This window comes from Leptonychotes weddellii, chromosome 13, assembly GCF_054177405.1.
Source record: "Leptonychotes weddellii isolate Sample4059 chromosome 13, ASM5417740v2, whole genome shotgun sequence".
NCBI classification, from domain to species: domain Eukaryota; kingdom Metazoa; phylum Chordata; class Mammalia; order Carnivora; family Phocidae; genus Leptonychotes; species Leptonychotes weddellii.
The window spans coordinates 74695217-74719436 of record NC_138381.1 but is presented as its reverse complement, the minus strand read 5'-3'; the positions used below and the strand labels follow the sequence as shown (position 1 = coordinate 74719436).

General features: G+C 45.1%; 1 protein-coding gene and 1 long non-coding RNA gene across 3 annotated transcripts in view; one reads left to right on the top strand and one right to left on the bottom strand.

The window, feature by feature from the left end:
* The window catches only part of ATP2A2 (ATPase sarcoplasmic/endoplasmic reticulum Ca2+ transporting 2), a 57958-nt gene extending 36828 nt beyond the window's left edge, over positions 1 to 21130 (top strand). Inside the window, exons 8-21 of one of the 2 annotated variants that reach the window (XR_014139808.1) lie at positions 582 to 1046; positions 5197 to 5285; positions 5967 to 6069; positions 6859 to 6990; positions 10025 to 10147; positions 10248 to 10466; positions 11246 to 11581; positions 12817 to 13037; positions 13457 to 13659; positions 15115 to 15200; positions 15468 to 15601; positions 16217 to 16334; positions 16424 to 18014; positions 20321 to 21130. Coding sequence is in view for 1 of the 2 variants with exons in the window: in XM_081802259.1 (XP_081658385.1) it covers positions 582 to 1046; positions 5197 to 5285; positions 5967 to 6069; positions 6859 to 6990; positions 10025 to 10147; positions 10248 to 10466; positions 11246 to 11581; positions 12817 to 13037; positions 13457 to 13659; positions 15115 to 15200; positions 15468 to 15601; positions 16217 to 16334; positions 16424 to 16544; positions 20321 to 20334 (2364 nt within the window). In the remaining variant the exon portion in view is untranslated. The remainder of the gene's footprint in view (positions 1 to 581; positions 1047 to 5196; positions 5286 to 5966; positions 6070 to 6858; positions 6991 to 10024; positions 10148 to 10247; positions 10467 to 11245; positions 11582 to 12816; positions 13038 to 13456; positions 13660 to 15114; positions 15201 to 15467; positions 15602 to 16216; positions 16335 to 16423; positions 18015 to 20320) is intronic. The other variant, XM_081802259.1, reaches the window with a different exon arrangement.
* Positions 13456 to 24220, bottom strand: part of LOC145716860 (uncharacterized) — an 11929-nt gene continuing 1164 nt past the window's right edge. Inside the window, exon 2 of the long non-coding RNA XR_014139810.1 lies at positions 13456 to 21871. This is a non-coding gene — a long non-coding RNA (uncharacterized LOC145716860). The remainder of the gene's footprint in view (positions 21872 to 24220) is intronic.

Below are 24220 nucleotides of genomic sequence, written 5' to 3'. Positions count from 1 at the left end.
TGCTACAGAATCACAGTGGAAATAATGAAGTTGTATCATGCCAGAGCTAGGAATTAAAGTGGGGTGGGGAGAGAGCCCTGTACTTGATTTCATTGATTTTTTGAATGCCAGTGCTTGAGTGGAGATCCTCAAGGTAGCACATGGTGCTGGTTGCCCTGCTTATTGTGGGTGATGAAAGTAGGGGAGGTGGGACTATTGGAGCCAGCAGTGGAGAATGCTTAGGGTTGAGGACTGTATGGAATTTGAAAAATGAGGAACGCAGAGGGGTTAGAGCACTGTTCAAGCCCGAAGCTAGTCTGCAAGCCAGGTTCGGTATGGTGAATAGAGATTCCAGGGGGGTCAGGGTGGAGCTGCTCTGGGCGAGTGGGGACCACATGAAATGCGAATCAAGGAGAGCTGTACCATGCCGCCTGCATCAAGGTTGGATGGCTGGTTCTCTGAGGAGCAGACCCTCCAAGGCCCAGTAGAATATGACAGTCTGGGTGCTCTAGTCAAAACCCACCCGAGTCTGAGTTTGCTAGTCAGTTTTAAGTTGGGTGCGATGTTAATCTTATAACCAGTTTCCTCTGCTTCTGTCGTAGGGTACAAACATTGCTGCTGGCAAAGCCATGGGAGTGGTGGTGGCAACTGGAGTGAACACAGAAATTGGCAAGATCCGGGATGAAATGGTGGCAACAGAGCAGGAGAGAACCCCCCTCCAGCAGAAACTAGACGAGTTTGGGGAACAGCTTTCCAAAGTCATCTCCCTAATTTGCATTGCAGTCTGGATCATAAACATTGGGCACTTCAACGACCCAGTTCACGGAGGCTCCTGGATCAGGGGCGCTATTTACTACTTCAAAATTGCAGTGGCTCTGGCCGTGGCAGCCATTCCTGAAGGTCTGCCTGCTGTCATCACCACCTGCCTGGCTCTTGGAACTCGCAGAATGGCAAAGAAAAATGCTATTGTTCGAAGCCTCCCTTCTGTGGAAACCCTTGGTTGTACTTCCGTTATCTGCTCAGACAAGACTGGTACACTGACGACGAACCAGATGTCTGTGTGCAGGGTAAGTGGGAGTGATTTAAGATTCTTTGCTGGTGGTGGTCATTGGTTCATCCTAGGAATATGCCCTCATGCCATCAGAACCTTGGATTCCTAATTTGATACCTTTTTGAGTGCTTTAAACAAACGGGTTATGTGTATAGCCAGAGCCCAAGGTAATCTGATGCCCCAGAGGAATTAGTCATCGAATTCCTAAAATTAATTCATGGAATAAAGGGTATCTGCATAGTTGATGTGCTTATGTTGGGGAAGGTGACTATAGGCAATCTATTAATGTGTTAGGTGACTATGTTCCCTTTGTATTCCTGCTCCTCTGTCTCTGAGTGCATCGTGTGTTACTGCACTTACAGCCTTAAAGGAAGAGAATCCTATAAAGCAGCTAGTTCCCTCCCTACCTGCCTAGCTAAACTTCTAACTGGTATTTCCATAACACATTGAAGGAGACATGCTTTCTTGAAAGTTAAATAATTGCCTTTAACTTGCTTTGTTGTATGTGTTCATCCTTCCTTTCTTAGGTTGTTTTGACCATCACTGGGGGGATAAAATAAGAAACTGTTTAAACTTGCCCTTAGAAAAGTAGTAACTACAGAAACATTGATACAGCTGAATTATGTTCTCTTCCTAGGTTTTATTTAAACAACTTTGTACAAGTCTTTTCAAAGTATAATTTTCCAGAAGGTACACAACTCATAAAAATATTCAGGGGACACTGGGTCAAAGATTCTGTTTAGCTTGTTAAATAATGAGGGAATCAGTAAAACTGGTTACAAGAGCATTTGAGGAAGTACTCAATAACAGCATAGAATTGCTATATGTTAGATTGCAAAAACTGGTTAATATCCAGTAGGGCAGTAAAACTACAGGTTATCTTTCCTACAGGACACAAATCCATAATTTCATGTAACATGAGCTCTTAATAGTAAGTAGCACAGTGGAACAATGTTAAATTTTTCTAGAATACTACATCTTGGAGTGAGCCTCTTAAAAGAATGCTTCTGAATGACATTGAAGGGACATGTGGGCATCCTCTTGGCCTTAGCTCCAGGGTTTTGGATAATATTTTTTTGCATTAGAAATTGTTTTTAATACAGTTAAACCCTCTGAATCTTTATCTTGCCAAATTTAAACTCAGGATGATTTTTAGATACACAGTCATCATCGGCGTCCATCCCATCCTTCACCCCCACCCCCCACCCCAGCCAAACTCTGTGTAGTCCAGATCCCGACTTAGAATGAACTGACAGGTGTTTTGTCTCTTAAGTGGTAAGCTGCCAGTCTGTCCTGGGTTTCACCAGAAGTGCAGGGTTTGACTTGGCTACCTAAGTTTTCATTCCTTGGAACCAGAAAAGGTTGCATAAATTAGCTAATAGCTAGTTGGCAACTAATTTCAAACTGTGGCAGAAAATCAAATTTCAAAATAAGAATAAAACAGAGTCCAGGCGCCTGGGTGGCTCAGTTGGTTAAGGGACTGCCTTCGGCTCAGGTCATGATCCTGGAGTTCCGGGATCGAGTCCCGCATCGGGCTCCCTGCTCGGCGGGGAGTCTGCTTCTCCCTCTCTCACTCCCCGTTTGTGTTCCCTCTCTCGCTGTGTCTTTCTCTGTCAAATAAATAAATAAAATCTTTAAAAGAAAAAAAAAAAGAGTAAAACAGAGTCCATAGGAAAAATTTTTTGTTTTTATATTTTCCCTTAACTGGTTTAAGATGTTTTTTTCTATTAAAGAAACAGCCTAGCTTGCCTCTTTGTTCTGTTCTCCCTGACAGAAAGCTGATGCTAATCAGTATTCTCCAGGAGGTTTCTTGCAGTGGGTTGCATAACTGCCCTTGACTTAAGAGATACTTTCATCACGCAGTTCCTAAATGGTTTACTTGCTTGAAATCTAAAATGCCCACGTGCGTTCAGATTTACTTAATGTGGATTAGAATTCTGAATATCTTAGAATACTTTGGACTTTGGTATAAACCCAAAGAGTTTCACTTTTTATAAACTGTATCATTAAAGAAATGACATGGCATGTAGTAATAATGCTAACTTGCTTTGATATTGCTTAGTACAGTTAATTTGTTTTCTCACATGTGACTTTATTTGAATCATATGGTAATCCTGCTCAAAAGAGGTTTGAAAAACTAAGGCCCTGAGAGGTTAAGTAACATATCCGAGAGTCACACAACTTCTGATAAAAGGGTAAAGTTGGATTTTCTTTGAGATTGGTAGTTAAATCCAGTCCTCTCTTTTCCACTTAATAATTATATAACCTTGAGCACATGCTTTAACCTCTCTGGTCCTTTGTTCCTCTTCTGTAAAATGTCAAACATCTTTGGAGGGAGCCATTTGACAAGCTTCCTTTTTTAGGTGTTGTATCTGTTAGAAAAAAATGTAGGCGTCACTGATCTTGCTGCATGTGACCTTGGACATGAATCTTTTCCTCATTCGACAATGGTTGTATATGTTTGAACTAGAACCTTTTTTATCAGGAGTCCGTTTTAAATCCCATTATATACTTTTTTTTTAAAGCCATTTTGTATGTCTTGCTTATGGCTTTAGTTCCGTTCCAAGGTTGATTTATATCTAAGTATACTTTTGAAATGAAGCTTTTTGGGCGACTGGCTGGCTCAGTCAGAGCATACAACTCTTGATCTCAAGGGCTGTAAGATCAAGCCCCACGTAGGGTGCAGAGATTACTTTTTTCTTTTTTAAGATTTTATTTACTGGGGGCACCTGGGTGGCTCAGTCGTTAATCATCTGCCTTCGGCTTGGGTCACGATCCCAGGGTCCTGGGATCGAGCCCCGCATCGGGCTCCCTGCTCGGCGGGAAGCCTGCTTCTCCCTCTCCCGCTCCCCCTGCTTGTGTTCCCTCTCTCGCTGTGTCTCCCTCTGTCAAATAAATAAAATCTTAAAAAAAAAAGATTTCATTTACTGGGGCGCCTGGGTGGCTCAGTCGTTAAGTGTCTGCCTTCGGCTCAGGTCATGATCCCAGGGTCCTGGGATCAAGTCCTACATCGGGCTCCCTGCTCCGCGGGAAGCGGGCTTCTCCTTCTCCCACTCCTCCTCCTTGTGTTCCCTCTCTCGCTGTGTCTCTCTGTCAAATAAAATAAAATCTTAAAAAAAAAAAGATTTTATTTACTTATTAGAGAAAGAGAGCGAGAGCACAAGCAGGAAGGAGAGGGAGAAGTGGACTCCACGCTGAGCAGGGAGCCTGATGTGGTGATCCCAGGACCCTGAGATCATGAACTGAGCCGAAGGCGGACGCTTAACTGACTGAGCCACCCAGGCGCCCCAATCATGTTCTTAATTGTTCATATTTCAGAGGGATTTTGGTGTGACAGAAATATAGTTGAAATAGCACTTTTGTTCTTGTGTTCTATGATAAGATTTTACAGTTTAAATTTACATGAAAACACATATCTAAATCTGAATCTTCTAAACTGGGCCTCTCAATTATGATGAATTATGATAGAAAAGCAAACCAAGAAAAAAAAAAAACCCTTGTTTTTAAGAAACTAGCTCATGTCACTTTATTGTATAAAATGAAGTGTCCTTTATTTCCTAAGTGCTTCTGTGTGTATTGTCCTGGTAGCATGAGTTCATTCAGCTCTGCAGCCTCCATACTGTACACATGGGGTTATGGAGCTTCATAGAAAATGAGCTATTGCCACAATAAAAATAAGTGGGAAGGAGGAGAGAAGTAATTTGTCTTATTTTACTCAGGGAATGTTTATGCAGTTCTGAAATGTGAGTTTATTCTTCCCAGGCTTTTACTATTAGCTCTGAGGCAGGACTACCTAATATTACTTTCTCAGCCAGCCATTTGAAATTTAGAATTCTGAGCACTCTGAAGAGCACTGCTGTGTCTGTGGAGTTGACTGACCGAGAGTCCTCATAACTCATGTGTCATGTGGGTTGTCTTCTGTGTCTTTGGTGCCCCTGCTGCTGCTTATTTATTCAGCACCTCAGTGATGCTGTTTCTCAGACTCTTGGATGGATGGGGGAGTGATCTTAAATAACGCCTGGTTGGAATAAGGGACAGTACTTCTGTTGCTGAGCTTCCATTTATAAGTTTGTTTTCTTAAATGAGAAATGCTTTTTGTCATAGCAGAGATTATTTTTTCCAGCATATTTTTATACCTTTTAAACATTTGTGCCTTTTTTCTGTAGATGTTCATTCTGGACAAAGTTGAAGGTGATGGTTGTTCCCTTAATGAGTTTACCATTACCGGATCAACATACGCCCCTCTTGGAGAAGTGTGAGTAAACCTGCCTTATCGTTGAAAGGATCCATTGTGGCAGTTTGGGACTTGGATAGATTTGTAGTATATCTAAAAAGTTTTCTGAATGTGGCTCATATTAGTTACTGGAGTAGTAATTTTTTTTTAATGCACTTAGAAAACACAGGTTATAAGTCAGATTTTTTTTTTCATCTTTATTTTTGGAGCCCAGTTTTTCTTTTTTTCTTTTTTTTTTAAAGATTTTATTTATTTATTTATTTGACAGAGAGACAGCAAGAGAGGGAACACAAGCAAGGGGAGTGTGAGAGGGGAAGCAGGCTTCCCGCTGAGCAGGGAGCCCGACGCGGGGCTCGATCCCAGGACCCTGGGATCATGACCTGAGCCGAAGGCAGACGCTTAACGACTGAGCCACCCAGGTGCCCCTGGAGCCCAATTTTTCAAGTGGGGTTTCTGTTTGTTCTGTATTGATAACCTGTGGTGGAAGAATTGCATTAACTAAGAACTTCTGGTCTTTACTGATTGATTCCTGATATCAGAGATGCATTCTTTTGTTATCTCCAGCATCAGATTTCTAAGAGCCATCGCTCAAATTCTTTTGAATACTTGCCAAGGCTCTTGTCCACAAAATTATATTGTATAATTAAGTAAAAATCAATAGAGATGACCACACTGTGCTCTAAAAGTGTTTTCTTTTGATAGGCATAAAGATGATAAGCCAGTGAAATGTCATCAATATGATGGTCTTGTGGAATTGGCAACAATTTGTGCTCTTTGTAATGATTCTGCGTTGGATTACAATGAGGTAAGGCTTCTCATAAGTGAGAAAGTAGGCCTGGCTGTTCTAGTTCAAGGGTGGGGTGGGTGGAATGAAAATCCAGCCTTCCTTCCTCCCTTTGGAAAGTAAGGGTTCCTGATTTTATTTCCTCTTTCCATTTTATCCAAGTCAGTGTGACCCAGCCAAAGAAAGCGGAGAGCCTTTCCTATGTCCCCTGACTGAGCATTGCAGTTACTTTGCTAAGAGTCAGAGTGGACGTGGTGGCCCTTCTGCTCTGGTGCAGCTACAGAACATGAGGAAAACCCTAGAACAGGGCATGTTTTCCTGACAGAATAGGATATTGGTCTTTTTTTTTTTTTTTTTTTTTAAGATGGGGACTGTTACATCCTTGACAAGCTGAGGGTTATAGGGTTGTTTTGATGATGATGATACCAAATTTAACCAACAAAAATCCTTTTTTCCCCTCCCTTCTTAGTGCTGGTTTCTATCTAAAATTAGACAAGCCAGTCCCCAACAGAAACCCCATGTGAACTCTGTGAAATGGTAACAACACACAGTGACACATGCTCTTTGCAAGCTCTGTTTGAATACTGTGACTAGTGGGTTCTCATGGTTAAAGGAAATAAAAAAAACTACTTACTAGAATAGGATAACGTGCTTTGAGTATATTTTTATTATCTGCATCATGTGCTACAGAGTCAGATAAACATGGTCCCTAGAAGAATGATATGAAGAAGTTGTCCTCTGATGGAAAGTCTTTATTAATGAAAAACTTATTTACTACTTTTGCACTTTCTGTGCTTTTAACCAATACAGGCGAAGGGTGTGTATGAAAAAGTTGGAGAAGCTACGGAGACTGCTCTTACTTGCCTAGTAGAGAAGATGAACGTATTTGATACCGAATTGAAGGGTCTTTCTAAAGTAGAGCGAGCAAATGCCTGCAACTCGGTCAGTATTCAAGCTTGGTGTGTTGTCCATGCTGCCCTTTGCTTCCCCCGCTCGTAGACAGCTAAGGTATATGTATATGTACATTATCTCCTCAAACATGCGGCATCTCCTTCCCCACATTTGCTCTCAGGTCAAATGATTTGGCTGTCTGACCAGGAACATAGGTATCACTAGATACTTTCCACACACAGTCACGTGCCTCCAAGGTCTGTCTTCTTAGAGCCCCTGGTGCTGTGAGTGCACTGTCCTCGCTCCCGGCACAGCCCAGCTGCTCCTCGAGCCGCAAGCCCCACCCCCTCTCCTGCGTTACCACTTTTCCGTCTAGTCTCCATGGATCTTTATCAGCATAGGACAAATAGTAGTATGGTTTTTATCTTAAAACTTTCTTTGGACTTTGTTTCCCCCTTTAGCACCCTGCTTCTTTTCTCTTTTAGTAAAATTTCTTAAAGCAGCCATTTTACTGTATTCTTTTTCTGTTTTCTCAAATCCACTCCACTCAAGCTCTTTAAGCATTTTGGTGAGCACACCAAATCTCAGGCTGTGAAAGGGGCTTCGAGACCATCCAGTCCAGTCTAGCACTTACAGTCAGGGAAACTGAGGCCTTCAGTGACTTGGCATAGTCTCACAGCATGAGGCAGAACCGGACTCCTGCTCCCGCACCTTTCTTTGCGTCATTTGAGGAAGCAAAACTCACACTAGAATTAAGGATGTAGATCTCCGCTGAAGTGTACCAATTCACACCTCACCGCCAGCATCTCCTAGTCCCGAGGGTCTTGGGCAGGTCCTGTGGCATCCTGCCCTGACATACATGGCTGCCATAGGATGGGAGAAGTCCAGGCCCCTTATCTCCATTTTAGAGAGCTCACTCCCTGACTGGCGGTAAGGGTAGGGGGCGGTGCTAGTCCTTGCAAAGCTACACTGCCTGACCGCTCTATTATTAGTTGGTGTGACTAAGTCCCTAAAAGCAACCTGAAGACTTAGCTTCATAGAGATTGAGGGTTAAAATTGTTTGATTCTAGACCTATAACTACTTGATGAAGGGGAAACAAGTAGTATCACGGAGCTGAAAAGTGGTGTGTTAACTGTCATGATGACCACAAATAAGGGCACAGCCATCTGTTCTCTTACCTGCAGACTAAGCATTTTCTTGCTCCACGGCTGCCTTTGCCTCATTTTTTGTCCGCAGCTGAGCAGGGCATGAGGGGGGTGGGCGGGGTCAGAAATGACTGTCATGGGGCTCCTTCACTGAAAATTCCCAGATCCGAACTCATGCCAGTCCCCAGCCGCCAGAAAGGAGGAACCTGTTATAGTTCAGACATGAAGTGGGCAGGACCCAGCTTTTGAAATAACTACCACTCTGGACCATTCTAATACTGGAAGAAATGGCTTTATTCTTTTCCTCCCCCCGAACCCCCGGATATATCTGGTGCCTAGGTCCACACCTTGTCAGAATCACTACAAGGTCCATCAGTTTTCCTAGAGCATTTGGTACAAATGCTTGATGGAAACTAAACACATAAGAAATATATATGAGTCAGATAATGCAGAATTCAGTGATGGTCTTTTTTCTGCTTGTGGCAGCTCTGGCTGAGAGGGTGGCTGTAATCCACCCAGCCTGGCGGAGAACCCACTGGCGTCAGTCCACTCATCACTGCCCACATTAGATGCTGAGGTTCTTGGGGATTTCTGTAATTATCATTAGCTCTGTGTCTGAGTGGGGGCTAGGGGAGAATCAGGGTCATTCAAATCAAGACAGAAAACCATAAGATTATTAAGTGGATACAGAAAAGGCATCTGATAAAACCTCTGTTCATGATAAAAACTCAGCAGACTTCACCTTCAAGCTGATGGTGCATTTACACAAAGCCTGTAGTGATGTTATACTTAATAGCAACAGAAGTTCTACCTTCCATGTTTCTATTCAGTATTATACTGGCAACCCCAGTCCATGCAATAAGGCAAGAAAAATCAAAGGTTTAAAAGTCAAAAAGGACACAGTATATGTTGTAGGTAATTTGATTGTATACACAGTCCAGATCCAAACAGCATCTAAATCTGAAAGGGTAATTTTCAGTCCTCATTTACCCAAGCTGTCAGTCTCTCCCTCCTTGAAACATTCCTTCACTTGTTCTCCTCGCTCCCGGCCCTCTGCCGACTCCCTTGGCTGGATCTTCCACCTCCCACCAGGGGTGGGGAGGCCCCAGGACCCAGTCCTCAACCTATCCTGTTTGCAGTTACTCCCATGAGGTCTTTGGTCACCGTGCTGGAGTGTAATATGGTGGCCGCTGGCTCCCTGAAGCTCTTTAGAATAAAGAAAACAGCGGCTCTTCAAGTGCGTAGTAGCCACACTGGACAGCTACATGAGCAGCTCTGCCAGAACATTCCCACCACAGTAGGAACTTCTGTGAGGCAGCCGTGCTCTGGACCACCTATTTCTGCCCACAGTCGCCATCATCTCTTGGATTATTTGTACTGAGTGGTATACCTTGTCCCCCTTCAGCTCATTCTTAACACAACTGCCAGACCTTGAAACCCTCCCTTATCTTCCATTTTCACTTGTTATAAATGCCTTAAGGTGTTTTTTAACATCCTACAACCTCTTTCTCACCTCTTTCTCTTGCACGATTTTCTAACTCCTCGGCCTGGAGGCCCCTTGAACATGCCGGGTCATGCCAGCCTGCATTCTGCGCTCCCGGCTCACACATCCTTCACGTTTTTACTCAAATGTTGCCTTCTGGCCATTTTACGTAAAGTTTCGATCTGAAAATTTGTGTATACAAATTTTCCATCCCCCTTCCCTGCCTTACTTAAAATTTTTTTCTCCATAGCACTTTGTTTACATTGCAGTGCGTCTTCCCAAGCCAGAGGGCAAGTTTAAGCTTCATGAGGGGGAGAACTTACTTGTATTGTTCATTGTCCATTGCTAAACCCCCAGTGCCTGTCACATAATAGGTGCTGAGTGAATATTTGTTGAACAAGTGAGAAATAAACAGAAATTGTCATCCAGTAATATCCCATGTGTGTTCTCCTGTAGGTCATTAAGCAGTTGATGAAAAAGGAATTTACTCTGGAGTTTTCACGTGATAGAAAATCGATGTCAGTTTATTGTACACCAAACAAACCAAGCCGGACGTCGATGAGCAAAATGTTTGTGAAGGCAAGTACGGCAGATTGCAATTGAGATGTTCTTTCCAGGATTAGCATCCTGGGTGAGCCCAGTAAATAAAATTGTTGACCTAAATCTGTAACATTTCCAGGGTGCTCCTGAAGGTGTCATTGACAGGTGCACCCACATTCGAGTTGGAAGTACTAAAGTTCCTATGACCCCAGGAGTCAAACAGAAGGTCATGTCTGTCATTCGGGAATGGGGTAGTGGCAGCGACACACTGCGGTGCCTGGCTCTGGCCACTCACGACAACCCACTGAGAAGAGAAGAAATGAACCTTGAGGACTCTGCCAACTTTATTAAATATGAGGTTAGCTAATGACACGTTTCTTCCCCCACACCCTGCACATTCATTGTGTTCAAACAGTACTCCTTCAGTAAAAGGTCAAGTGAGTCTTGCTTTTGCCAAGAAAGGGGTGTGGTTATTTGTTTTTCTGCAGGCCAAATGCATCACCGTTCCAATTTAGCCTGCTGCTTCCAACCTATGTAGTTAACAGTTTAATACAAGTCTGTTACTTTCAAGATAGAATAATTAAGACTTAAGCTAAATAAACTTGTAAAGCCTATTTTGCAACTGCTCTGTAAATTAAGATGTTTTAACAATTGGGAATGTTTTTTAAAACATTCGTGAGTTATTAAAGGTCAAAATATCCAAGTTGGGAGATTCCTTTCACTTGTCTGCTCATAGAATTCTTTCTTACCAGGTATGTGACTTCCTGAAGCACTGTCTGAAAGGAATAAGGAATAACTTGGGTACTATGGGCCCCTAGAGTGGCCGGTAGCAAAATGCTCTTATTCCTTGGTACGTTTTTCTGTTCATTTCAAAGGATTATCATCATGAAAGTTAAAGGATGATTTGGTTACCAGAATGTAGTGCTATTTTTCATCCTTTCCAGTTAATTGGAATTAATACTATTCCTTATTGGATTTATATCTCTATGAATATTAATCTTAGGTAAGAGTCACAGTTACAGAATTTATTATAGGAAAATGCAGAGACTTTTGCTCTTAATGTATAACTGGCCCTGTTCTACACCACGGGAAAAACTAGAATTTCCTGTTTGAACTAAGGTGATTCTTTTGCTGTAGACCAATCTGACTTTCGTTGGCTGCGTGGGCATGCTGGACCCTCCAAGAATTGAAGTGGCCTCTTCTGTGAAGCTGTGCCGGCAGGCAGGCATCCGGGTTATCATGATCACTGGGGACAACAAGGGCACTGCTGTGGCCATCTGTCGGCGTATTGGCATCTTCAGGCAGGACGAGGATGTGACGTCGAAAGCTTTTACGGGTCGGGAGTTTGATGAGCTCAGTCCTTCAGCCCAGAGAGATGCCTGTTTGAATGCCCGATGTTTCGCTCGAGTTGAACCTTCCCACAAGTCAAAAATTGTAGAATTTCTTCAGTCTTTTGATGAGATAACGGCTATGGTGAGTACCTTTGGACTCTCACTATGCAGACAGAGCAGGTTGTAATTTTGACTGTTAAATTTTTAGTAACCGCTCCCAGATTTAGAATATCTTGATTTTTGTCACAATCAGGGCTGTTTCTGTAGGCTTCTGTTGACCCGTAGTTGGTATGACCTGCAGGGAAGATTCTAGAGTAGTTTAAGAAGTAGAAGTATGCCTTCTGAATCACTTGTGGGGAAATATTTGGTGACATCTAGTCTTTATCTTGGTTAAAGTGTACATGTTTCTTTGTGTTTTAAGATTTTATTTGAGAGAGAGAGAGAGAATGAGCCAGGGGGAGGGGCAGAGGGAGAGGGAGAAGCAGACTCCCCACTGAATAGGAAGCCTGATCCTGGACTCGATCCCAGAACCCTGGGATCATAACCTGAGCAGAAGGCAGACGCTTGACTGACTGAGCCACCCAGGCACCCCAAAAGTGTACATGTTTCTATCTATCTCAAGTTTCTAAAAATTGATTCAGGGTTAACTCCTTCGTGTTCTCTAACCCTACCTGAAATTAGATGTACTGGTCAAGCATTAAGAGCTGCCCATGTGCGAGGCATTTCCAGGATTCTTCCCCTAGTGTGAATCTTCACCCAGACACATTCACATTGTGCCATATTTGCTTTCTGTTGCTTGTCTGTAAAACTTTAAGAAACAAAGGTGTTATGTGAAAGCAGATATTACAGGTATAACTCCCTTCCCCCTTCCTTCCTCTCTTCCTCTCCCAGAAGGAACCACTGTTCTGAATTCAGTGTTGGGTGTTCAATGTTGGGAATGATAGCTTTGTATCTGTAGACAGTATCTGGTCTTTTTGCATGTTTGTGACCTTCGTAAATATTACGGTTTCCATCTTTTTGCAGTCTGCACCTGTTCTACTTGAGCTTTCTCTGTGTGGATACAAGTGCTGCATCTTAACTGTCATGTGGGTGGTTTTTTATTTTGTTTGGTAAAAACATAATAATACAGATGAATTTTGAAGTCCTCTTTGTTCCACTTCCCTCTGAAGTCTCTTCGGCTCATTGGGCAATTTTACGTTTCCCAGGTGAAGTGTGTTTTGTGATGCCACTTTGTAAAAATGAAAATTCTCTGTGTCTGTGCCCAGAGGGCCATGGCTGCATTCGTTCCCTTGCTTCAGGATGGCTGAGCCTTTGTCGGGGGTGTGTGTGTGAGGTGGTGGCAGGTGTGCATAAACCAGCCCTCGCGTTCCCTTTCAGACTGGGGACGGCGTGAATGATGCTCCTGCCCTGAAGAAATCGGAGATCGGCATTGCCATGGGCTCTGGCACTGCAGTGGCTAAAACGGCGTCTGAGATGGTCCTGGCTGATGACAACTTCTCCACCATTGTGGCTGCAGTGGAGGAGGGGCGGGCCATCTACAACAATATGAAGCAGTTTATCCGCTACCTCATCTCGTCGAATGTGGGGGAAGTTGTCTGGTGGGTGCTTGAGAAAGATCACTTGTAGTCCTTTGTCTAAAACCAGGGCTTAGGATGACCAGGTTTCCAGATTTGTGGTTCATAGGGCAGCAGCTTTGGTCTTCGTGCATAAGGAGGAAGGTAGAGGTTGTTCCGGCCCTTGGGAGGGCTGTCCTGCAGCTGCCCTCGTGTGTAAAGCATGTCCTTGAACATAGAAATGAGTTTAACTACATAAAGTAACGTGTAAAATTCTTGGCCTTCTAACATTGTACTTTAACTCAAAATTAGGTATAACAAATGTTTTTATGGTGGCCAAAAAGTTACTTCAAGCAGTCATTGTTACTGTCCATTGATTTTTGTGGAGGAGGAGAGGGTGCTGATGCTGTGTAAGTAGTGGCCAAAATAATTGCGGGTCTTTCTCTTTCTTCGGGTGGAAACAGTATCTTTCTGACAGCAGCCCTTGGATTTCCTGAGGCTTTAATTCCTGTCCAGCTGCTCTGGGTCAATCTGGTGACAGACGGCCTGCCTGCCACTGCCCTGGGGTTCAACCCTCCCGATCTGGACATCATGAATAAACCACCCCGGAACCCGAAGGAACCCCTGATCAGCGGATGGCTCTTTTTCCGTTATCTGGCCATTGGCTGTGAGTATAGTTTTTATATCGTTGACTTTGAAACAAAACGTTCATGAGCCAACATTTTTGTAAATTCATTCTTTAAAAGCACATTTTTTCTTTTCTGTCCTTGTGTTAGGGTAACGGAAGATGGAGTTTAATAAACTATATACCCAGTTTACAGGAAAGTTGGTCCCTTGTTTTAGTTATCCCTGTCATTCCTTGGGCCTTTGTGAATGAGGTTTTCAGATTTAACCTAAGGGCAAAAGGATACAGGGGTGAGTAAGGGTCAGGCCTTCCATCACCAAGCTATGAAACTAAGCCCCCCTCCCACTAAAGTAGAGGGGGGAGCTCTGCATTCATCTACGGTACGTGGGAGCCACATGGGAGCCCCGGCCACAGGTCGGGTTCCTCATATGTCGTCTCTGGCCCTCCTGCTCCCGCCCGGCTGCCGGTTCTTGTCCTCACTTTAGACCTTAGGAAAGTGAGGCCAGAGAGTTAAAATAACTGCCCTGGGGTTCAACAGGAAGGTGGTTTTTTGTTTGCTTTTTTAGTATGTTCACATGATTTAAAATTCCGGAAGCACACAGTGGCATAAAGTGAGAAGGTTCTCAGCCAGTCAGTTCCCCTCCAATACTGAATTTCTCTTGTGCCTTCCAGATATACTCTAGCAAATAGACCTATCCTGTGCATATATTTTTCCTAAGCGTTGGTGTGCTATACACACACATGTGCTGAACCCTGCATTTCTCCCTATTTGTTGGGAATTGCCACGTCAGTTCGTGTGTGGCTGCCCTGCCCCTGTCCCCTTGTAATTGCCGGCTTCGAGGGAGTGTGCGCTTGTCTCTTCTGGTAGATGCTGCCACACTGGGACCGTCTTCGTGGTGTCCCTGTGTTCTCCATTACCCTGTTGCTTTGTAATAAACTTGCTCAATTCAGAACTATTTGGTTGGGGGCAGGGGGGCGGGGGAGGTGGTCCCAGAATCGGCCTTGGGCTTTGCCACGTCGCTTGCGTTCTGCACTGACCATACTGGCGGCATTTCCACGTAACGGTTCTGCCAGGCCTTTGGAGCAAGTAGGTGTCTAACCGGGAGCATCAGTTTTCCTAAAAGTCCTGGGGGGTGTGATCTGGCCCTGCAGCACAGTGAGGCGCTATGTGGAGGACACCTACCTGCAGCTGTAAAGCGTTAGCCTCCAGTTTGAGAGGGGCTTGGCTAGCGTGAAAGTCCAGTCAATTCCAGTAGGTGCTCCTCCTCCCACGCTCTGGAAGAAGAGTTGCGCAGTTTCTCTGTACACACACCCCTCTGCTTGCAGAAAGCCTCCGTCTAGCTGCTTCGGCCGATGGGAGTGAGCACTTGCCAGTGGCAGCCCAGGCTCTCCTGTACCGTCGTCCTGCCCTGTCTCCTCTTGGCTGGACGCTGGCCTGCGAGGCAGGACCTGCAGGGAAAGCTGTGGGCTGCAAACCCCGCCTGTGTCTCTTCCCAGGTTACGTTGGCGCTGCTACCGTGGGTGCTGCTGCGTGGTGGTTCATTGCTGCCGACGGAGGTCCGAGAGTGACCTTCTACCAGCTGGTACGAATCTGCCTTTTCTCCTCTGCCTTAGAGGCAAAGCATTAGAAGGTTGTCCTTGAGCGTTCTGTGGTTTGGGTGGCTGCCAAATAATCTTAACACTCAAATAATTAGCAGTGGCCTCTAAGAGGATTCTGAAGGACCAGGGCTTCTCTGGGAGATGGGGGGAGAGCTTGTGTGGGTCTGTGTCCTGGGCTTCCTGTGGAACGGGGACATGGACCTTGGAAATGTACTTGGCTGATGAAGAACTTGCTTGGACGTTTGTTGCAGAGCCACTTCCTACAGTGTAAAGATGACAACCCGGACTTTGAAGGAGTGGATTGTGCAATCTTTGAGTCCCCATACCCGATGACAATGGCGCTGTCTGTTCTAGTAACCATAGAGATGTGTAACGCCCTCAACAGGTCAGTGAGTCCTCGACGAGCTGGGGCAAGAGCTCCGCCAGCCAGCACGCCGGGGAACTGGGTGTCGTGGTTGTTGGAGGTTTGCAGGAAAGCTCCTCCCTCCCAGAAAGAAAGGAGAACAAGCAGCACCGGTTTTAAAAGCTTCAGTCGTCATCACCTCCAGGAAGTAGTGGGAGTGCTCAACCACATGTTCCTTATGAGACAGCGGGGGCCAAAAATAGGGCCTCTCGTGCCCCTGTGTGCCATTGTACCCAGGGAAGGCACTCTTGCCCTTTAGCAGTGAGACCAGTGGTATCATCCAATTAAGCCAGTGACAAAAATGGAAATTTCAAAATAGCGTCAGTGTCAAGGGCAATTGAGAGCAGCTTTGAGTCCATTGAAATGGAGTCTGCTGTGCTGAAGCCTAGATTTAAAATTGGAAGTTTGTCCTACATCTGAACATTCTTCCTTTAACTTTGCCACAGTAGAAACGTCACCAAGTGGAAGTAGGTCAGCGGGTAACGCCAGGTTAGCCACTGCCCGACTGAAGCATCGTTCGAACGGTCTTGGTCGCTCATTATAAGGGCCTTTGCCTTTCGGGTGGGCGTATTTCATGTACCTCTCGTCATTCTGCAGCTTGTCTGAAAACCAGTCCCTGCTGAGGATGCCGCCCTGGGAGAACATCTGGCTCGTGGGCTCCATTTGCCTGTCCATGTCGCTCCACTTCCTCATCCTCTACGTGGAACCCTTGCCAGTAAGCGCTGGGGGGACCAGGACCGAGGCTGGGGCCTCGCTGCCTGTCCCGCGAGTCTGGGGACTTGACAGAGCTTCTTTGTATTTCAGCTTATTTTCCAGATCACACCGCTGAATGTGACCCAGTGGCTGATGGTGCTGAAAATCTCCTTGCCTGTGATTCTAATGGACGAGACACTCAAGTTCGTGGCCCGCAACTACCTGGAACCTGGTAAAGAGTGTGTGCAGCCTGCCACCAAATCCTGCTCGTTCTCGGCATGCACCGATGGGATTTCCTGGCCGTTTGTGCTGCTCATAATGCCCCTGGTGATCTGGGTGTATAGCACAGACACTAACTTTAGTGATATGTTCTGGTCTTGACTGACAGTTTTACATAAAGAAGATGTTTAACTTAATCAATTAATTTTTTTATTGTTTAAAGCAACTGTCTATTTCTGCTGAATTTTCACATGAACATATTGGCTGGTGAAGGAGATTTCATACTCTAGATTTTGTTTTGCTTTTCTGACTCCAGTGGGGCAAGATTTTCCTTTTTTATACACATAATTAAAGTGTCCATTGACATGTACAGAGAACTAACACTATTTTATGCAAATATTTTTTTGTAGATGAAAAAGCATGTACAGTGTTCTGTTTAATAACTCATCCTTGTATAAAAAAATAGTTGAGCCAGCAGACATTGTCAGCAAATTAATTGGCAGCAGATTTTAGGAAATGAATGTGTGTGGTTTTTTTCTAAAACTAAATAGCATGTATTATGTCTTTTGCATGATCATCTGGATTTAATCTGAGATCACAGTCTAATTTTTATTCATAAGCCAATTTTTCTGCACTGAGCAGAGTACTGCTACCTCAGTCAGTATTTTTTGGTTTGCCACTCCCCTCACCCCGCGGCCCCCGTTCACTCCCACCCCCGTTCCCGGCCCTGCTCGGCTGCTTCTCCCGTAGGGTTCCAATGGTTCTGTTTACATCAGTCTTAACAAGAGGTATGCCTGTTCTCGCTTGTGCAGAAAACATTGTTCCAGATTCAATCGACTGGGTTCATGTCCCCCCACGTAGTTTTTAAGGTTATTTATTTAAATGTCTTATGTATTTTATTGTTAACAGACATTGTTTTGCCAACATTGCCTATTTCAGTGGCACTTTACAATCTAGTTTAAAAAGGAAAATAAAACATTTTAAATGGACAGAAAAATAACTGTCTTGTTTTTAACTTTTAAGTGGCTTAGCTTGAACTATCAAACAGATGTGTCCAATTTTCTCTTAAGTTCTTAGCTCAGAACTTGAGTTTTACTGTGCTCGAGGGGAAGGAGGATTGTGTTCTGCTGCAGAGGTAGTTGTAGGAATTAATACATAGGCACCTGCTGTCACCCATGATACTTTTTTGCAAGTTTCTGCTGGCCTGTTTTAGCCTGGTGTAGAGAATATAAGGGGGAGTGTGTGCGTGTTTGTGTGGGGGTATGTGTGTGTATGTGTTTTTGTAAAAATCTGTAAATAGCACATGACCAAATGAACATATGTACAGAACTATTTTTATTTGAATGTGGCACTAACCAACACCATGGTTACTATGATAAATGTTTGCGCATGTTCGAGATCAGTCTTACCAACCGTGTGTAAGTCATTAACTGTCCTAACTATGGTGTTTTCCTCCAATGCCTTCCAACATCCATCAACTAACGTGAGTATTCCCTGGAATCCTGATGCTTTAGCCTAAGGGTGACTGCCACCGAGCGAGCTAGCTGGGACACTAACGAAAACATCCCCTGTGTCATGTACTGCTGTGCTCTGTGTCTTCGAGAGCAGCAAGCGTACGATGCGTGGTACCTGTGCACACGTGGGGTGGGTTAGATGCCCGCAGACTCCATGCACGGCCTTGGACAGTGGCTCAGCCAGATGTTGAGGAGGGCCTGGTGGGAGAGAAACTCGTTTTGCTTTGGTCCAACTGACAGGCTGAGGGAATGCTGCCTTGTTAATGCCAAGGTGAGGAGTCTCAAAAACTCAGGGTTCTCTGGTGGTTACTAGCTGCAATGACTCCTCCCTGAGCCTTGCTACCGTGTTTGTTAACAAGTAAAAACCTAGTGAAAGCAAATAATTGAGCAGTGAATTCATATATCCATAGGTTTGTCTCAAATAGGTGGCCACCTTTTTCCACCTTCTGGGTCATATCCTTTGCAGCTGAGACTTGTCTTCTCTTTCTCCAGGGTATGAGAAAGCGCAGTTAGTGGGGCATGGTTCTGCTAGCAACCAGCCGACCAGTCATGAGCCAGGGTGAGGGAGGCCTAGGCAGCAGCTCCTTCCCTGTGAGGCCCTGACCTTTCTTGTGAAGGGACTGGGGCCGGCCCCAAGATGTGCTATAAAGGCTCAGTGCTTGGGGAAAAGTTAATGGATATCAAGCAGGGCAAGGTGCTGCCAACTTCCCAGGTCTGAGTATAAGGGGATGGAAGTCGCGGCCTGACTCATCGAGGTCTCTGAGGAAGGGAGGTTGGTTTGTTTGGCAGAGAATATAGGGGGGAGGAGGGTAGGTTTTTGCCAATTTTGGCGTAAAAAGAAGCGGGTTGAGTGGTCGAATGCAAGGAGTGCACCTTGGCTGCAAACCAAGACAGGATGTCTGAGCTTGTTGGGTGTGCTATTCAGTGGAAACCAGACTTACCAGTCAACTTTTCCTGATCTGGTTCCTTGATGTAGTGGCCTTTACAAAAGCTGAATGTGGTTTGCTGCTGTCGGAGACGTGCACAGCCCCAGCTGGGCCTGGGCCGGCTCTTGTCTTGTGGTTTCTCAGCTTCGGGCCTGTCCGGCCCATAGAGGTGGTTTAGGCATCCCCTTCCCTCAGCCCGGGCCGCTGGGAGCATCTCCTCGTCAGCTCTGCTCCAGGCTCTGCTGCTGAGAAACAGGCCCCCATGAGCCCCTGTCCTCAGCCACTTACTGCTGTGGGCACATCCCTGGCCTCAGGCCTCCTGTCCCAGACCTAGCCTCACCCAGCACCTGCAGGAAGGCACAAGGCGGCCTCTGCTTTTGCCGCCGTCAGGACTAGACAGGGTGGTGTCGTGTTCAGACTCACCAAAACTTGTTCGTGTCCTCTCCGACGGGCAGGTAGGCCTTGCACAGCTGCTTTGATAGGGCTTTGCCTGGAAGATGGCGGTCTCACACGTCCCCCAGCTGGGATCCCACTCCAGCGGCTCATTCATCTGCACAGCACACGTGTGGCACATTGTGCAGAGCGAGCTGCGCGAGCTCCCAAACAAGCAAGGCCAGTGCCAGCCCCCGCACCCTCCGCCCCTCGACAAGCAGCTGCACCACGCCACCCTCAGACCGGGCCCCGGCCCCCTGAATGTCCTGGAGGTGGTAGACCTCAGGAATAGGAGACCACAAGCACTAGCTCAGTGTCCGTGAAGCACCTACCCACCGCCGGAGCGGTCTGCAGTGCCCGTGGGCTAAGGCAGCCCTTTTAATGTCACCACCAATTTTGTCAAAGCCACCACCGTGCAGCTAACAGCGACGGTAATCCCCAGCCTGCCTGCTTCAAAGAGGTGGGTGAGGGCCGCAGCTCCCCTTCTAGGACCAGGCAGGGCTAGGCCCCTTGGGAGGGAAGGGAAGGGAAAGGGAGGAGCCCGAGGCTTCGCACTGGGCCACACTGCTCACCTCTGCTTCACCTTCCTTACCATCTGCACTGCTAACTGGGAACTTCCCTCCTCTTGCCCATCTCCCTTCTGTTACATCTGAAGCGATTACATGTCTGCCTGGTGGGGTTCTTCTGTGAGCCAGGGTGACAGGAAGGGCCCATGTCGCCAAGCGAGTGCTTCTAGCTGCTACCCTGTGTAGGCAGCGCCTCAGGGACAGTTAACTAGAAATGCTGGTCTTGAAATCTTAAAAGGTCAAACTGAATATTCCTTCTCACTATTCCTTGTCACTATTAATCTTAAATAGTTATTCTAACATTTCTTCCCGTATTTCATAAAGCTGATTTCCTCTCTCTTTCCTTTTCAGCAATACTGGAGTAACCGCTTCCTAAACCATTTTGCAGAAATATAAGGGTGTTCGGTTGCGTGCATGTGCGTTTTTAGCAACACATCTACCAGCCCTCTGCATGATTGATGTTGGGGGAAAAAGAAAAGTAGAAAAAAAAGTCCCCAACTCATTGTGTGTTATGTGGAGGAAACGTGTATTACCAACGGGGTTTAGCTTTTAAATCAAAATAATAATTACAAATGTACAATTTAGCTTAATGAATCAGAAAGCCTCTCCAGAGAACTTTGGTTTCTTTGCTGCAAGAAGAATGAGGTTCTGAAACCTTATCTAAGAACTTAGAAGCCATCAGCCAAGTCTCCCATGTTTCTCTGTGCAAAATGTCATAGCCTATATAAATGTACCATATTCAATTGTAATGCATGCCTTCAGTTGTAAGTAGCCAGATTGCTCTGTGGTGTCATTTAAACATGCTCCTTTTTAATTGGCCCTGTACAGTTTGCTTATTTATAAATTTATTGAAAACACTACAGGTGTTGAAAGGTTAGAATGTAGGCCTCCAGTTCATAACTTGTTATTTTTTTGAGTGTGCAAACAGCTATTTTGCACTGTATTAAATGTAACTTATTTAATGAAATCAGAAGCAGTAGACAGATGTTGGTGCAATACGAATATTGTGATGCATTTATCTTAATAAAATGCTAAACTTCATTTATCACAACGCATGTTTGACTTTAGACTGTAAATAGAGAACAGTTGTCTATTTCTGTGCTGGTAACAACAAGCATTGCACAGACATGGTTTCAGGTAAATAAATCTATTCTACGATAAGTTCACAGTGTGGTGCTGACTGTTCTCCGGCGGGAGGGGTGGGCGGTGGGCACTGAGCGCCTCCAGCCCTGCACCCCGAAGAGTTTTTACCTTCCGGTGGGGGGAAGGTCTTAGACTTGACTTTCTGGGGACAAGGTCTGCTCGTGTGTCACATGACTCAAGTGTGGGGAGAGCTGAGTGGCTTGTCACTGGGTTTTCAGAGATAATCAGATTTTAAAAGTTGTCAGCAGCTTGGAGGTTGTACCGATGGAGAGATGCTTCTCATACTGTTCAGATGGAAAATGTAAAATTCTGCACTCCTACTGTGAATAGATAAAAGTGAACTGGAGTGGCTGCCGCAGATAGCAGAATTCCTCCATTTGATGGTTATTTAGTGCTTATCTATCAATCAGGCATGGGTTTGGTGTGGGGCATTTCTCTCTTTTCCAAATTACTGAAGATGATTCTTTTATCATTAAAAAAAAAAAAAAGGCAGTGAGGCAAGGATAGATGATTTTATAAACCTAATGACAAAAAACACAAGTCCTAGCAACTACAGAGATGGAAGAAATACTTGATAAAAATCTGATAAACTAACATCCATTCCTGACGTAAAGAAAAAAGCAGTCTCCATAATTCCCATTTAAACTGAAAAATGAAGCAGAAGTATTGACACAACCAGAATCCCACTCACCGTACACTAGTGCCCACCACTCATCACTGTCGACAGTCTCTGCAATCCAGCAACCGTTGGGACGATGTCTGCGAGGGAACAAAGAGCCCCAAGAGTTCATTAGATCGATGGTAATATCTTGTTCTTAGGAAAGTTTTAATAATTCAGGGAGAATGGACATCTTGAGGTAATATGTAATTCATTTATTAATGATAAAATACCAGCAGACATTTTATTTTTATTTTAAGATTTTATTTATTTTTTAACAGAGAGAGAGACAGTGAGAGAGGGAACACAAGTAGGGGGAGTGGGAGAGGGAGAAGCAGGTCCCTAGCCGAGCAGGGAGCCGGATGTGGGGCTCGATCCCAGGACCCTGGGATCATGACCTGAGCCGAAGGCAGACGCTTAACGACGGAGCCACCCAGGCGCCCCTACCAGCAGACATTTTAGCCAAACATGAACAAAAGAAAAAGAATAGCAAGTGCAGCAAACCCTCAGACATAAAGCTCCAGTTGTTAAATGCACAGTGTGAGAAAGGTGGTATTCGCTATGTTGTTGGTCAGCTTGAAGAAAACACAGCTGTATCCCCCTTATGCCCAATCAACTGCAAATGCATCAAAAAATTTGAAAAATGAAACTATACCCCAAAAGGAAAATGGCTAAATGACCCAGACGAAAGAAAACGTGAATGGCTTATAAATACAAGATGTACAGCCCCACCAGCCAAATCCCGGTGAGATAGCGTTTGTGCCCATCAGCTGACAAATGGGCCGTGGGACACCAAGGAAGTTGAGAACCGCCCTGTACGCTACGCTGCAGAACAAGTAAGTACCTCGATTTGTGCGTGCCCTCACTGTACGGCCCGGCAGGCCCACGCCTGCACCGCCTCCAGAGACTCCCTCACGTGGGCTGGGAGAGTCACACCAGCATGTTTATAAAAGCATCGAACAACCGAGGTGACCAAAAAGCAACAGGGAAACAGGTACGTGGCCTTTGAGACAGGTTTAGATCACTCGGCAGCAATGAAAATGAGTAAATTGGAACTGCAAATAACGACAGAAATCTCCTTGCACAGGGGAAACCAAGTGCGGTGTATACAAAGTTCAAAATCTGCAAAAAAAAAAAAAAAAAAAAAAAAACACTTAAGTGTTACATGTGTGGGTGCTGTTATGCCTGTTTGCATGTGTGGGGTTTTTTAAGAACACCATAAAAGTATTAGGAAGAGAACATGGAAGATGACAGACAAGCCTTTCCAAGCAGGACACAAAATCCCAGAAGAAAAGGAATAAATTGACTACGTAAAAAGGTAAACATTTGGAACAAAATACCCCTCTCTTGAGTTAGGAAAATAGATTTGCTGTGCCTTTGACAAAAAGCGAATTCCTTGCACATGATTGGCAGAAATCGAAGGCTGACGGATATTGATCTCTCCCTTGCAGTGGCATCAGAAAACCATATTCATGCTGATGGGGAGCCTATCAACTGGCCCAGCCTTCGGAGGGCAACGTGACAAATCACTGAGGCTTTTAAACATCCACACCCCTTGATCAAGCACTTTAGTGAAATCCTCCCACATGTTCACAGAAGCAACATAATCCTGCTGTAGGATGATGTAGCCAAAAATTGGAAATAGCCCAGATGCCCATCGATAGGCAAGATGTTGAATAAACTAAGAGCATTAATACAATGGAATATTACGCAGCCTTCAAAAAACACAAGGTAGATCTGTGTGAACCAGCAAGGAATGATACCCAGTCGATGATGTCTGCCAGTGAAACATTCAAGTGCAGAACAGTTTTGTATAATACTCTTTCATTTTTTAAAAACAGGAGGAAGTTAGAGTTTCCAGTAATGATGGTTGCTGAGAGTAACTGATAAGACTGATACAGATGGCGGATGTTGGGAGCCATTGTTCTCACTGTTGGAGTGGGAGGTTACAGATAAGCAAGGGGAGAAGGCTAGAATGATTCATGTAATGAATTACAGCTGGAGATACCAGCATAAATTAATATTTCATTTAATACTGATACAGATGATCCTATATAGAAATATTTCTAGGGGTGCCTGGGTGGCTCAGGATTGAGCCCCATGTCAGGCCCCCTGCTCAGTGGGGCATCTGCTTCTCCCTCTCCCTCTCCAACTCCCCCTGCTTGTGCTCTCACTCTCTCTGTCAAAATTTTTTTAAAAAATGAAATATGTCAGAGCGCCTGGGTGGCTCAGTCATTAAGCGTCTGCCTTTGGCTCAGGTCATGATCCCGGGGTCCTGGAATCGAGCCCCACATCGGGCTCCCTGCTCAGCGGGAGGCCTGCTTCTTCCTCTCCCACTCCCCCTGCTTGTGTTCCCGCTCTCGCTCTGTCAAATAAAATCTTAAAAAAATAAATATTTCTAGGGGCGCCTGGGTGGCTCAGTCGTTAAGCGTCTGCCTTCGGCTCAGGTC